The sequence below is a fragment of the Nicotiana tabacum genome, chromosome 9, assembly GCF_000715075.1.
Source record: "Nicotiana tabacum cultivar K326 chromosome 9, ASM71507v2, whole genome shotgun sequence".
NCBI classification, from domain to species: domain Eukaryota; kingdom Viridiplantae; phylum Streptophyta; class Magnoliopsida; order Solanales; family Solanaceae; genus Nicotiana; species Nicotiana tabacum.
This window is the reverse complement of record NC_134088.1, coordinates 104,536,526-104,549,818: the sequence shown is the minus strand read 5'-3', so window position 1 is coordinate 104,549,818 and position 13,293 is coordinate 104,536,526. Positions and strand designations below refer to the sequence as shown.

Genomic DNA, 13,293 nt, shown 5'->3' with positions numbered 1-13,293 from the left:
TTCAATCTTTCATATCCACTTATGCGATTTGGACTCTGACACTTAGATGTATAATTAAATATCACTTATAGGTGTATATGATGAAATTAAATTTTTTGTGCATCACATGTACATTAAAATAGAAAAGGAGAGACTTGAATATTTTAGAAAAGAACAATCAATCCTGAAAAGACAATTATGCCAAAGCACAATTGATAATTCTATGTGGTTAAAGAATATAGAGAAGATAAAAGTTGATCAAAGAATGTTGCTTGTGATATTGTCTATTCGAGCAATCAAATTTCAAAAGGGAGATGTACCAAAATTTAATTGATAGCGTGATGACTAGAAAATGAAGTTAGAGTTTGTCAAAGAGTATGCCTTTTGACTTATTCATAAAAGATCTAAAGGTTACGCGAGAATGCTAGCTTGTCTATTCAAATTTGTAACATATAACTAAGTAAATATTTTTCGAACATGCACTTACAATTTTTAGTATATATATTTTGTAATAAATGATCTGGAATACACGTGCAACGCACGTGCAGCGGGACTAGTTTCTTATTAACAGTGTAACAAGTGGCTATTTGCACATTTCACCCTCCTGTTTGGGTAGAAATGGCGTGGGATAGCCACTTTTTAATGTGGTATTTACTTTTTATCCAACATTTTTAATATTGAGCAAAAATAGCCACTAGTCTATTAAAATTAATACGAAAATATGATTTTACCCTTTCTTCATGAGTGATGTGTAAATATTAACGACATGATGTCCTTAAATTCATGAGTGCTGTGTAAATATCAAGGACAAAATTCTTAACTGTTTTGTGTAAATATCAAGGACAAAAATGTCCTTGATATTTACACAGCACTCATGAAGTTAAGAACATGATGTCTTAAAGTTTAACAACAGAAGGTTAAAATATAGAACACTTTGTCCTTAATATTTACACAACACTCATGAAGTTAAGGACATTATGTCCTTAATATTTACACAACACTCGTGAAGTTAAGAACACTATGTCCTTAACATTTACACTGCACACATGAAGTTAAGGACACCATGTCCTTAATATTTACACTGCACATATGAAGTTAAGGACATGATGTCCTAAAGTTTAACAACAGAAGGTGCAAATACAGAATACTTTATCCTTAATATTTACACAACACTCATGAAGTTAAGGACACCGTGTCCTTAATATTTACTCAGCACCCGTGAAGTTAAGGACACCATGTCCTTAACATTTACACTGCACATATGAAGTTAAGGACATGATGTCCTAAAGTTTAAAATAGAAGGTGCTAATTCAGGACACTTTGTCCTTAATATTTACACATCACTCGTGAAGTTAAGGACATCATGTGTAGCACAAGGGTATTTTCGTCCGGGCGGTAAAATTTTATTAAAATACTGGCTAAAGAGTAAATAAATTTTAAAGAGTGACTTAAGAGTAAATACAACTTTAATTAATGGCTAATTGTGCACTTCCCCATGTTTGGGCTACTAGGCCTAAGGATTTGGACTTTTAACTCTCTAAATACCTTGGGCCTGGACCGTATGGGTAGAAGCCAGCAAAATGACCCGTTCCCTAGTCTACTTCCTGAATTTCCCCCTTCTCCTCTCCGATTCCACTAACCTATTGAATTACACAGAAGAAACCCGTTGAAAATGTTGAGGCTTAAGAGATTTAGCTCAGCTGTATTTCTCAATTCAAAAAACGTTTTTTCTAGAGAAGAGAAATTAGTTTCTCCAATCCATTTAAGCAATCCATGCCGATTGACCTCCAGTCGCTTCCTCGATATTTACCAGGTTAGTTCAATAAAAATAGAAATGTATTTTCTTTCTTAGTCGTCCATTTCATATTTTTTTATTTTTCAACTACTCTGCTAATATATAAAATAGTAAATTAGTTATTGTTTACAGTATAATGTTTTTCCTGAACTAAGTTGGTATTGAAGATTCATTTGATTACAGCTAGGAAACAAGGATGCAATTGAGAAAGAGCGTGCTCGGCTGTAAGTTTCTCGATTTCAATGTATTGTACTTCCTCTGTGATAACTTTGAAGATAAGCCAAATCGCCATGAAAATCTAACTAGGGCTCATGAGAACAAATGAGAGAGAAAGAGAGCTTCAGATGTTTCTGTATATCCGAATGGCCAAACTGTCCAAATGTGTACAAACTATACTATATATACATTGGGCCAAAATGTCCTGAACCCGGAAAATATAAACCAAAACTTAACAAAACAAAAGCCTATACAATTAACTTATACACAACTGGGCCTATTTCTGCTGAGGCCCAAATGCCAAATAGCCTCCAAGTCCAACACCCCCTCAAGTTGGAGGGGGAAACCACCTGCAACTTGGAGAGAAATTGATGATGAAGCCGCCCAGTTAATGGCTTGGTGAGGACATCAGCCAACTGTTTAAGAGTAGAGACATGAGACAAACAAATCAGTCTGTCACCCAACTTAGCCTGAATAAAGTGACAATCCACCTCTATGTGCTTGGTACGCTCATGAAAAACCGGATTCTTGGCAATGTGAATAGCGGCCTGATTATCACAAAACACAGAGATAGGAAGGGAAACATGAACGTGCAAATCAGAGAAAATCCGGACTAGCCAAGTCAATTCCGCCACAACTTTACTGATAGCTCGGTATTCAGCCTCAGTTGAAGAAAGGGACACAATGGGCTGCTTTTTAGACTTCCAGCTAATTAAACTATCACCCAAAAAATACAAAACCCAGCGACAGGGCGTCTGGTATCAACACAAGCAGCCCAATCACTATCACTGTAGGCAGTCACTTTGAGATCAGGAGAATTGGAGTAGAATAAGCCAACATTAAAAGTACCCTTAAGATACCTCAAAATGTGTAAAGCAGCAGACATATGAGGAGACCGAGGACACTTTAAAAACTGGCTAAGATGCTGGACTGCAAAGCAAATATCAGGTCGAGTGTGTATGAGAAACAACAACTTACCAATCAAAGACCTATAAGTCTCAGGGTTGTCCAAAATATCACCAGAATCATCCGACAATTTATCATGAAGTTCGAGAGGGCGCACCACAAAAGAAACATCTGAACAATAGTATGCTGATAACAAATCAGAAACAAACTTTTTTTGATTCAAAAGAACACCAGAGGTAAAATAAGAAACCTCAATGTCCAAAAAGTAGTGCAAAGTACCCAGATCTTTGATTCTGAACTAAGTATCTAAAAATTGTTTCAAATCAAGAATATCAGTTGCATTATCCCCTGTTAGTATTATATCATCAACATAAACGGCTAATATAGTCAAAGAACCAGGGGAACCCTTAAAAAAAAGAGAATAATCATTTACAGAGGGAGAGAAACCCTCAGAACATAAGGCTTGAGATAACTTAGCATACCACTGTCTTGATGCCTGCCGAAGACCATAAAGAGACTTCTGTAATTTGCACACTAGAGGAGCAGAAGAAGAACAACCAGAAACCGAAAGACCATGAGGTAATTTCATGTAGACTTCCTCATCTAAATCACCATGGAGGAAAGCATTATTAACATCTAATTGAAACAAGGGCCATTGTCTTTTAACAACAACTGCTATTAAACATTTTATGGTGGACAACTTCACAACAGGGGAAAAAGTCTCATTAAAATCAACACCTTCCACTTGTGTATCACCCCTAATTACAAGTCTGACCTTATACCTCTCTACACTACCATCAGCCTTGTATTTCACCTTATAAACCCACTTTACATCCAATAGGTTTCTTGCCTTTAGGTAACTCTACAATATCCCAAGTGTGATTAGCTTCTAAAGCCTCAAACTCTTTTCTCATGGCATCCTGCCAAGCTGGAATAGAGGCTGCCTGAGAATAGGTACTAGGTTCAAATTCAGCATGCGTAAGAATAGAAGTGGAACAAGAAAGAGATGAAGATAAAGTACATTGATAGTCTTTCAAATATGCAGGAGGATTATGATCCCTAGTAGACCTCCTCAGAGATAAAGGGGAAGCAGACCGAGTATGAGAACTAGCAGGAGAAAGCAAAGAAGATGGAGTAGAAGATGGCATAGGAGAACTGACAGCAGGACTCAAGGAAGAAGAAGCATGGGACTGAATAGGAGAACTGGCAGGAGAAAGTGGAGAGGGACCATGAAGAAAAACAGGATCAGTAGCAGCAGGTGGAGGGGAAGAGGCAAAGGAAGGATCAGAAAACAACACAGAAGATGGAGATGGAGAAGGAGAGGAAACAGGAACATTAGGTGACTTGGAAAAAGGGAAATAATTTTCATGGAATACTACATCCCTTGAAACAACACTTCTTAGTGGACAGGTTGTATAACTTGTATCCTTTCTTGGCAAAAGGATATCCAAGAAAAGCACAAGGAATAGCCCTTGGTTTAAATTTATCTCTGTAAGGTATAGGGACTGTGGCATAACATAAACAACCAAAAGATCGCAAATGATAGTAAATGGGCACCTTACCATACAATATTTCAAAAGGGGATTTATTATTTAAAAGTTTAGAGGGTAATCGGTTAATGATATAAGTGGCTGTTAACAAGCAATCACCCCAAAAGTGCATAGGTACTTTGGACTGGAACATTAATGCTCTAGAAGCTTCAAGAAGGGATCTATGTTTTCTTTCAACCACCCTATTTTGTTGAGGGGTGTAGGGGCAACTTGTTTGATGTATGATTCCATGTTCTGAAAAAAATAATGATGCAAAGGAACTAGACCCCAACTCTAGAGCATTATCACTTCTAATTGTTTGAATTGTAGTGTGAAAATGAGTTTTGACCATTGCAACAAAAGTTTTTATTAAGGGAAAGGCATTACTTTTGGATCCCATTAGGTGTGTCCAAGTGGCTCGTGTATAATCATCGACAATAGTAAGGAAGTATCTAGCCCTAGAATAAGTTGCAGTATGGTAAGGACCCCAAGTATCAATGTGAATGAGTTGAAAAGGTGAGTTGGTACTTATAGTACTATCTGGAAAAGGCAACCTAGTTTGCCTGGACATAGGACAAACATTACAAATGAAAGATTGTTTGGATGACAAAGAATCAGACAAACCAGAAATGAGTTTCATTCTAACAAATGGAACATGTACAAGCCTTTGATGCCAAACCACATCCATTTTATTCATGTTAGTAGTACAGTAGTACTACAATTAAAAGGAATATCACACACATCAGGCAGAATAGAACCAGATTACAAGTAGAAGAAGGAACACAAGATGAAACAACATTAGTCATGGGAGAAGCAGGATGTACACAAGATGAGACAACATTATTTGTGGAATCTAAATTGGAGAAAAGCTGAGAATGAGAGGAAGGCCTTTTCCACATAAGCTTGTACAGGCCACTATCCAGTTTACCAAGATCCAGAGGCTTCTTCAGAGAAGGGCCTTGTGGTATAAGTAAACAAGATTCATGAGCGAATAGAACAAAACATTTGAATTGTTGTATAATTCTATGCACAGAGATCAGATTGTGTTGAAAAGAGGGAATATAGAGAACATTGTGAAGAATGAAAGAGGGATTTAAAACAAAGGAACCAGTGCAGGTCACTTTTACTTTATAGCCATTAGGAAGTGATACAAGATAAGGCACACGTAAAGGAGTAAGGTTTGATAGAAAATCTTTATTAGATGTCATATGGTCGGTAGCACTAGAGTCAACTATCCAAGTTAAATCTATTGATTGAGAAAGCATGCAAGAACTAGAACTAGAACCATTCAGCAGATCATCAGTTAGTAGAGTACCAACAAAATTGGCAGAAGCCATCAGATTAGACTGAGGATTAGAATCTGACAAGTGGGACTGTTGCAGTATAGTCATCAACTGATTGTACTGCTGCATACTCAGACCAGGAATCACAGAACTTTGCTCAGGAGAACTAGAGACACCAGAATGAGAAGAACCAGCAATGTTATAATGCCCACTATCAGAAGACTCAGGTTCAGCAGTAACATTTGCTGCAGTTCTTCTACTCTTAATTAATTTGAAGTTAGAGGGAAAACCATGAAGTTTATAACATTTGTCAATCAAATGTCCAGGTTTTTTGCAGTATCTGCAGAATAAAGAACCCTTGGTCTGATCAACATGCATCTTCTGGTCAAAGGCTACCCTTTGGTTGTATTGTTGTTTTGGTGGAGGAAGAAAAGGCTTAGCAAAGTGACTAGCATTTGCATTGAAGGAGGCTGACTCTGAATTGAATTGAGGAGTAGAATTCACATGTCTCTGACTCTCATCTTGGAGTAAGATATTGTAAACAATATCAAGTGAAGGTAGTGGTTGCATCATAAGAAAATTACCCCTAATACTAACATAAGTTTCATTGAGCCCCATTAAAAATTGATATACCTTGTCTTCCTCTAACTCCTGTTGTAAACCAGATTTAGCAGCACAATTACACGAACTCACACGATTCTTACGGATGAAAGCCAGCTCATCCCATAACTTCTTTAATTTGTTTAAGTATGATGCTATGTCAAGAGACCCTTGACAAGTAGAGGCTAACTCTTTTTTAATCTCAAAAACTTTGGTTATATTTACAGTTCCATATCGTTTTTCAAGTTGATTCCAAATGCTTTCGGCTGCTTCAGAGTATTGAACACTCTCGGCAATTTTAGGTGATAGGGAGCTGGTTAACCAAGATATTACCATATTATTACATCTATTCCAAAGTCGTAATTCAGGAGCATCATCAGCAGGTTTAGAACATGTTCCATCTATAAAAGCTATCTTATTTTTTGCTGACAATGCCACTATCATATTTCTCTTCCAACCCCCAAAGCCGATTCCAGAAAATGGAACTTGCACCAAACAAGTACCCGGAACATCAAAAGGATGTATGAATAAAGGACCAGAAGGATCTGGAGTATATGTGGAGCTAGCAGTAGTAGAACTAGTTACAGTCATATTTGATTCAATTGAGAACAAAAATTGTACATGCAATGAGGCAATTGAGGGTTAAAATCACTGAAACCAACAGAGAAAAGTTCACACCAACACTGTATGAGAGGATAGGGTAAGATGTACCACACTTCTTCGCAACCGGAAGAAGACGGCCTTCAAGGTTAAAACAAACTTCAACTGACCTCCTAGAGCTCACAAACACAAAAAATCCACTCGAAACCATATTAATGTCAGAGCCCCGAGTTCGATTTCCGACCAAAACCAAATTCTCGTTCGTAACTCCTCAGAACAAATTGAAATCACCGGAAAATATCAAAATAAACCATCGCAGAACAGCAAATCATCGGAAACTACTGTAAAATATAGAGGCGACACAGATCTGACGAAATCGAAGATGAAGAGAACTTGGACAAAACTTTGTGAGGGTAATATCGGATGAAAGCAGAAGACCAGATCTATAAGAATCTGTGCTCTGATACCATGATAACTTTGAAGATAAGCCAAATCGCCATGAAAATCTAACTAGGGTTCATGAGAACAAAATGAGAGAGAAAGAGAGCTTCAGATGTTTCTGTATATCCGAATGGCCAAACTGTCCAAATGTGTACAAACTATACTATATATACATTGGGCCAAAATGTCTTGAACCAGGAAAATATAAACCAAAACTTAACAAAACAAAAGCCTATACAATTAACTTATACACAACTGGACCTATTTCTGCTGAGGCCTAGATGCCAAATAGCCTTCAAGTCCAATACTCCGTCCCAATTTATATCACACTGTTTGATTGGGGCACATAGTTTAAAAAAGAAAGAAAGACTTTTGAAACTTGTGATGTAGAACATGTCATAGATACTTTTGCGGCTATAAATCATCAAAATTAAGGTTAAAATGAGAAGTTCAAAGTTAAATTATTTCTAAATATAAAAATATGACATTCTTTTTGCGACAAACTAAGAAGGAAAGTGTACGGGATAGAGGGGGTACTATTTAACTTATGTTAAATGGACTCTGAAATTTACTTTATGTATATAATGTGATTTAGGGCAGTAAAGATGAGATGAACCGGGGTTACTTTGCTGATATAAATGAGTTGAAGCAACATGGTGGTAAGGTATAATATACGTTACTATCTTAATGTTGCTTTTTCAGGTTTTTTTTTTTTTTTTTGACTTTTTGCTTATGGAAATTGCGGAACATAGATTGCAACTGCAAATAAGATAATCATTCCAGCAGTGGCAGCTGTGAAGTTTCCTGCGCTGGAAGTGAATCACTCAGATGGTTCGAGCCTTAAGCTTCCCATCGCATCCATTGGAAATGGCGTTGCGGTAAACAAAGCGGAAGCACCAAAGGCATCATTGTTGTGTCTTTCATTTCGTGCAAGCTCACAGGTTAGAGTAACTTTAATTGATTGCTGGTTTTGGCTGAAGTTAAAAAGCAGTGTTTATTTTATCCCTTAGCCTGTCATCCGGCTTACTAGTTTTCTTCACTTTTTGAGTTTCTTTGTCTATGAAATGACCTCTATCGGCACAGGAAGAAGTCATTAATGTTAGCAATATTGTGTCTTAACTGAGGCATTATCTTGTACAGCTAGAATGGCCAAAGCACTTTAACATTCCTTAGAGCTCAGAACATTAATCAGTGTTTTGACAATGCCATGATGAATCATTGTCATTGGCTGCCTTACATTTGTAGGTTGTGTGTCTGAGTTAACTGTGAACATGACTTAAAGTTGATTTTGTTAGTCTTATCAACATTACTGGTATTACAGTAATTTTCAGGTTCATACCTCATTGAGTGAAATACATTATGAAATAAGTACCTACGGTTGAAAATTTCACAATTTTACCAAAATGTGTCATTGGTAGGTTGCACCATAAAAAATTGACTACGCTGACTCGTTCATGTCATTATTATAGAACACATGAATAAATTTCACTTAATTGCTGTACAGTTAGAGTTCTGAGAAATAGAAGTTTCTGATGCAGCATTTGTGGGGTAAAAGTAGTTAGAAACTAAGTAACTAACCCTCCCCATGCATTATCTTAAGATAATGCAGGTTGATTAAATTTATGATGTACAAACATCAATTATTGCAGTATATCTTCCCTTTTCTCATAATCTCATTATATGGCTGAAGTTTTGACTACTTCTGGCAGGCGATGGTAGATTCTTGGAGTAAACCATTTCTGGATACATTCAAAGATTCCAATAGAGTTCAGCTGTACGAGGTATTACAGCACTTCGTCTTAGATGAACAAATAGCATATCTTCATGCATGTATCTTACATATTGGAGCCTGTTTTAGGTCTTTATACAATTGTAGATAAGCACAAAAGTGTAGAATTCCACACCGTATCCTGAAGACTCAAATTTCTGGTGGCCGTTGCACCTTCCTCTTATTTAAAATGTCTCTCATACCATAGCCAACATTGCTGATGTAAATGAGATGAAGCAACATTGTTTGGGGTTTGGCGACGATTTTAAAATGCATAAGATTTGAATGTCAAATAAATATTTTCCCTTGTTATGATTTTGGGATGTTCTCAGAGTTCATAGTAATTGAGCTAAAGGACTCTTTATTTCACGCTCGATACTATGATTCTGTCATGTTCTCAGAGTTCATAGTAATTGAGCTAAAGGACTCTTTATTTCACGCTCGATACTATGATTCTGTCATGTGATAGTGACATTCTCAAAATTATGGTACTGTCGTGAAGTATAGTGACATTAAATGCAGGAACATGTTTCTGACTGTTATGCCTTCAATGTTTTGGAAATTAGATATAAATTGTGAATATGAATTGATAAAGAATAATTGGAATCTAGAGAGGCAAGTTTCAAGAGTAAGTATTAGACAGATATTCTATTGCTGAAGGAAGAGGTTTCTTGGATGATATAAGGTTTTAATATTTCTGTAACAAACCTTTGGATATTCATACTTCTTGAATGAAAGAAGTGTTGGTTGGGAATAAACTCTATTAGTGCTGGTCTGTTAAAGACTATACGCATGTAATTGTATGCTAGACATTTTTTACTATCATAAGTCAAATGCAACAATTCCTGTATTTCTCATTTTCATAATGTAGTAGAGGTTGAATATATGAATCTTCAATTGTCTGCAGATCTCCTTTATAGATTCATGGTTGTTGACGCTCAGTCCTGTAAAGAAACTACTACTTCGGACTATGAGGAAATCTAACCCTGACGAAAGCAAGGATGTACTGCATAGACAAATTGTTTATTCATTTGGAGACCATTACTACTTTCGGAAAGAACTTAAAATATTGAATCTTCTGACTGGGTATGAAAATGTTAACATTACCTCTCAGTTTTCTTATTGATTAAGCAGAAGAAATGAATTCTAAAGTGTTCTCCATTCTATATCAAATTTACAGGTACACGTTTTTGCTTGACAAATTTGGTAGAATACGATGGCAAGGTTCTGGATTGGCAACAGAAGAAGAGTTGTCATCGCTTCTATCCTGTACTTCTCTACTGCTGGATGAGGAATAAAAGTAACAAAAATTTTGCTATACATGTCCAATTTCAAATATCAAAAGGCATATGGAGGGATCTCCTTGTTAAGTAGATTCAAGCTCCTAAAGTCTACATAAATGCTTCATTTTTTGTACTTCTGTACCCATTCTGGTTTTGGAGGTTCTGTAATTTTCTCTAAAATGAATTTGAATGACTTTTTGGTGTTCCTGGACATTTTGTCTTGAACTGAATTGCACAAAACATATATGTGGTAGGCATTTTCTTCAGGGTCATGTTGAAATCATTCTAAAATTTTCTCTTCCATTTGCTTTAGCTGACCGACAACCTGGTTAGCTTATTTAAGGGTTTGACTATTATATGCTTGCTCCGTTTTATCATTTATCAGACCACTAGTTCAGTGAACACGTGTGTGGTTAGCTGTATTGCTAAAAGATCGTGGTGTTTGGGTCAGTTTGCGGGCATTTTGATTATTCAAGTGAGTATTTGCTACCTCCATTAATATAGAATATAATTTAATTCTCACACCAAGGTTTAGGAAAATAAGAAGAAATTACTTGGTATTTTTGTGTTTGTTGGATTTGAATCCGAATTTTCATGTTTTGCAACTTGATTCATTGATTTTTAGGTCATACCCTTGGCGCAAAGCATTTTTCTGCCAAACCACCCATTGATAATCGTGTGTTCCTTCTATTCGGATCTTTCTATTCACAGCAGCCACGAATTTTCCTTTTTCTTTTTCTTTTTTTTTTGTTCCTTTTCCTTTCCCCTTCTTCCAAATAAATTACGTTTCATATATAATAAGATCACGGCTTTACGTACTGCGAATTTGTTTAGGCCAATGCTTATGTTTTTATTATGGAGCTAAACATTGACCTTAATAATATAAGACACTGGTTTCTGGTCTGGGAAGTTTCTATGTATATCAATTATATATATATAATTGATGGTGTGATTTCGTATATATGGAACAAACTTAAAGGAAAGTGGGTAGAAGTCCACAATGACTTTCCCAGAATTTTCCAGTTGTCATCAAGTTTCATAACTATGTCACTAACTTTTTCAGGAATTTCATTAAATTTGTAAAGATAGTTCTCTTCAACCACATGGAGCTCCCATCTATCTTGTTCTTCTCGATCTCTTACCTTATTAGCTCTATCTGTTGTTGCATAGGAGCAGTAGCTTTATTGAGTTCAACTGATTCAGATATTTCAGATCATCCATTGCAATAATCATAAACTATTGCATCTCTCTCTCTGTTTTCACTTCATCCACCTATGCTTTTCTTTTTCGACCAGCTTTAGAAAATCAGCAACCACATACCCCAATTCAATACGGACTTTTTCCAGTAGGAAAGACCTTAATCTCTATTGTTTGTGCACAAATCTTGATAATTTCATTGCCATCTTTTCTTCCTTTCTTCTGGATCATCCTATCTTTTCTCCTGTTTGGATATCTTTACTATCTTTTTGCTTACAGAAGGCCAATTTCTCCTTCAATTCGGATGTATTTGAACCATAGCTACTGTTGGGGTTTGTTAAGTGTGGTTTTGGCTGAACTTGTACTGCCAAGTTTTCTGTGGAGTGTATTCATATATTTGTCCTACTTACTTGTGCCTGTAAGCTTTTCTCTTACCTATATAGCGTTTAAGGATCGATTTGGCAGGTGGGGTTCGTCGCCTTTTTTTAACTATGTTTACCAGAAGAGGAAAATGATTGAATTTGCAGTAGGAATGGTGTGCAGTATTCTCTTTCAGTACGTTTTCAGGGCGACTTCACTGGTGTCAATGGTTGCTTTCTTTTGTATTGCTGCGGCTTGGCTTGGTAGTCTTGCTATGGTTCAACCTTCAACTGATCTTGGAATTTTCAATTTCTTGCTTGTGAATGCTTGCTTAAATTGGGCTGTAAATATCTTTAAGGTCAATGTATATACTTGGCTTGTTTTTGGTGCTTGTCTTTTCCTATTCTTTCTACGTTGGAAGTTGGACTCAGTGTCGTTGAGATATAGCCATATTTTTGCTCCAATACCTACTACATCACCCTCCATTTCAACTATGCTAACCAACATTTCAGTATCTGCAAACTCCAACTCTCCCTCTTCTACTAGTGCTGACCCTACACCCTCTACTATTGCCTCCTCATTGCAGTTTACTCTTAACGACCTACAACTTCCTCTCGCGCCACTGACGTTACCGGCTCATCCACCAGCTAGATTTCATTCTTTTTGAGCTTTCCAGAGTCAGTAGTGGTGGTCCGTGGTGATGGTTGTGAGGTTTTGGTGGTTGGTGGTCGTAGTTGGTGGAAGAGACCGGTGGTAGTAGTTGTGTAGTGATGGTTGTGCGGTGATAACGAGATGTGGCAGCTATGAAATGGCTGGCTGACAAGGATAGTTGGGCAGTGGACCGAGACGGATCCTTAGAATGTAAAATTAATGGGTTCAACCCTTTTAAATTTTTTAGCATTAAACTCATTGTATGTTTAAAACTATGTGTTCAAAACATAATAAATTTTTGAGGTTTCTTGCTATATACTTATGCTCCATGTCAAAAGTACTGAATTTACATGAACCATTAGTTTTTGAACTCTATCCGCCACCAGGCCGGTGGAGGGAGTTAGTGGAGGCTGGCTGTGGAGGAGGGGATTAGTACAATGCAGAGTCCAGTAATTATCTGGTTTTCATAATAGAGGAGGGCTTGAGTCGAGGGCAGATTTAGGGGGACGGAAGGGGTTCATACTTTCGTCGGAAAATCACACTGTTATATAAGGCAAAATCAGATTTGTGTCTCTATATATTTTATTTTGAATCCTCTTGACACAGCCTAAAAAGCGTAGCCCAGTGGGTTCAGAACCTTTATAAGGTTGATAGTTCAATTCTCATTGGCCATAATTTCTTTAAA

General features: G+C 36.8%; 1 protein-coding gene across 2 annotated transcripts; it reads left to right on the top strand.

Annotated features, from left to right (window-relative positions):
* Positions 1-1,554: 1,554 nt before the first annotated feature.
* On the top strand, positions 1,555-12,920 carry LOC107825726 (uncharacterized). Of its 2 annotated transcripts, XM_016652625.2 has the most exons (7): positions 1,555-1,792; positions 1,958-1,998; positions 7,950-8,013; positions 8,102-8,290; positions 9,059-9,130; positions 10,025-10,203; positions 10,298-12,920. In XM_016652625.2, exons 1-7 carry the CDS (start codon positions 1,652-1,654, stop codon positions 10,413-10,415), a joined length of 804 nt encoding a protein of 267 aa, XP_016508111.1. In that variant the 5' UTR covers positions 1,555-1,651; the 3' UTR covers positions 10,416-12,920. The 2 variants fall into 2 exon arrangements, with proteins under 2 accessions (XP_016508111.1, XP_016508112.1); XM_016652626.2 differs by lacking the exon at positions 1,958-1,998 and having other exon boundaries at positions 7,945-8,013.
* The last annotated feature ends 373 nt before the right edge of the window (positions 12,921-13,293 follow it).

Excerpts from the sequence above, each read along its gene's own strand:
- LOC107825726 (XM_016652625.2), top strand. The coding sequence starts at position 1,652 with ATGTTGAGGCTTAAGAGATTTAGCTCAGCTGTATTTCTCAATTCAAAA. Across the intron at positions 1,793-1,957 it reads GCTTCCTCGATATTTACCAG|CTAGGAAACAAGGATGCAAT; the intron begins GTTAGTTCAATA and ends ATTTGATTACAG. Across the intron at positions 1,999-7,949 it reads GAGAAAGAGCGTGCTCGGCT|TAAAGATGAGATGAACCGGG; the intron begins GTAAGTTTCTCG and ends GATTTAGGGCAG.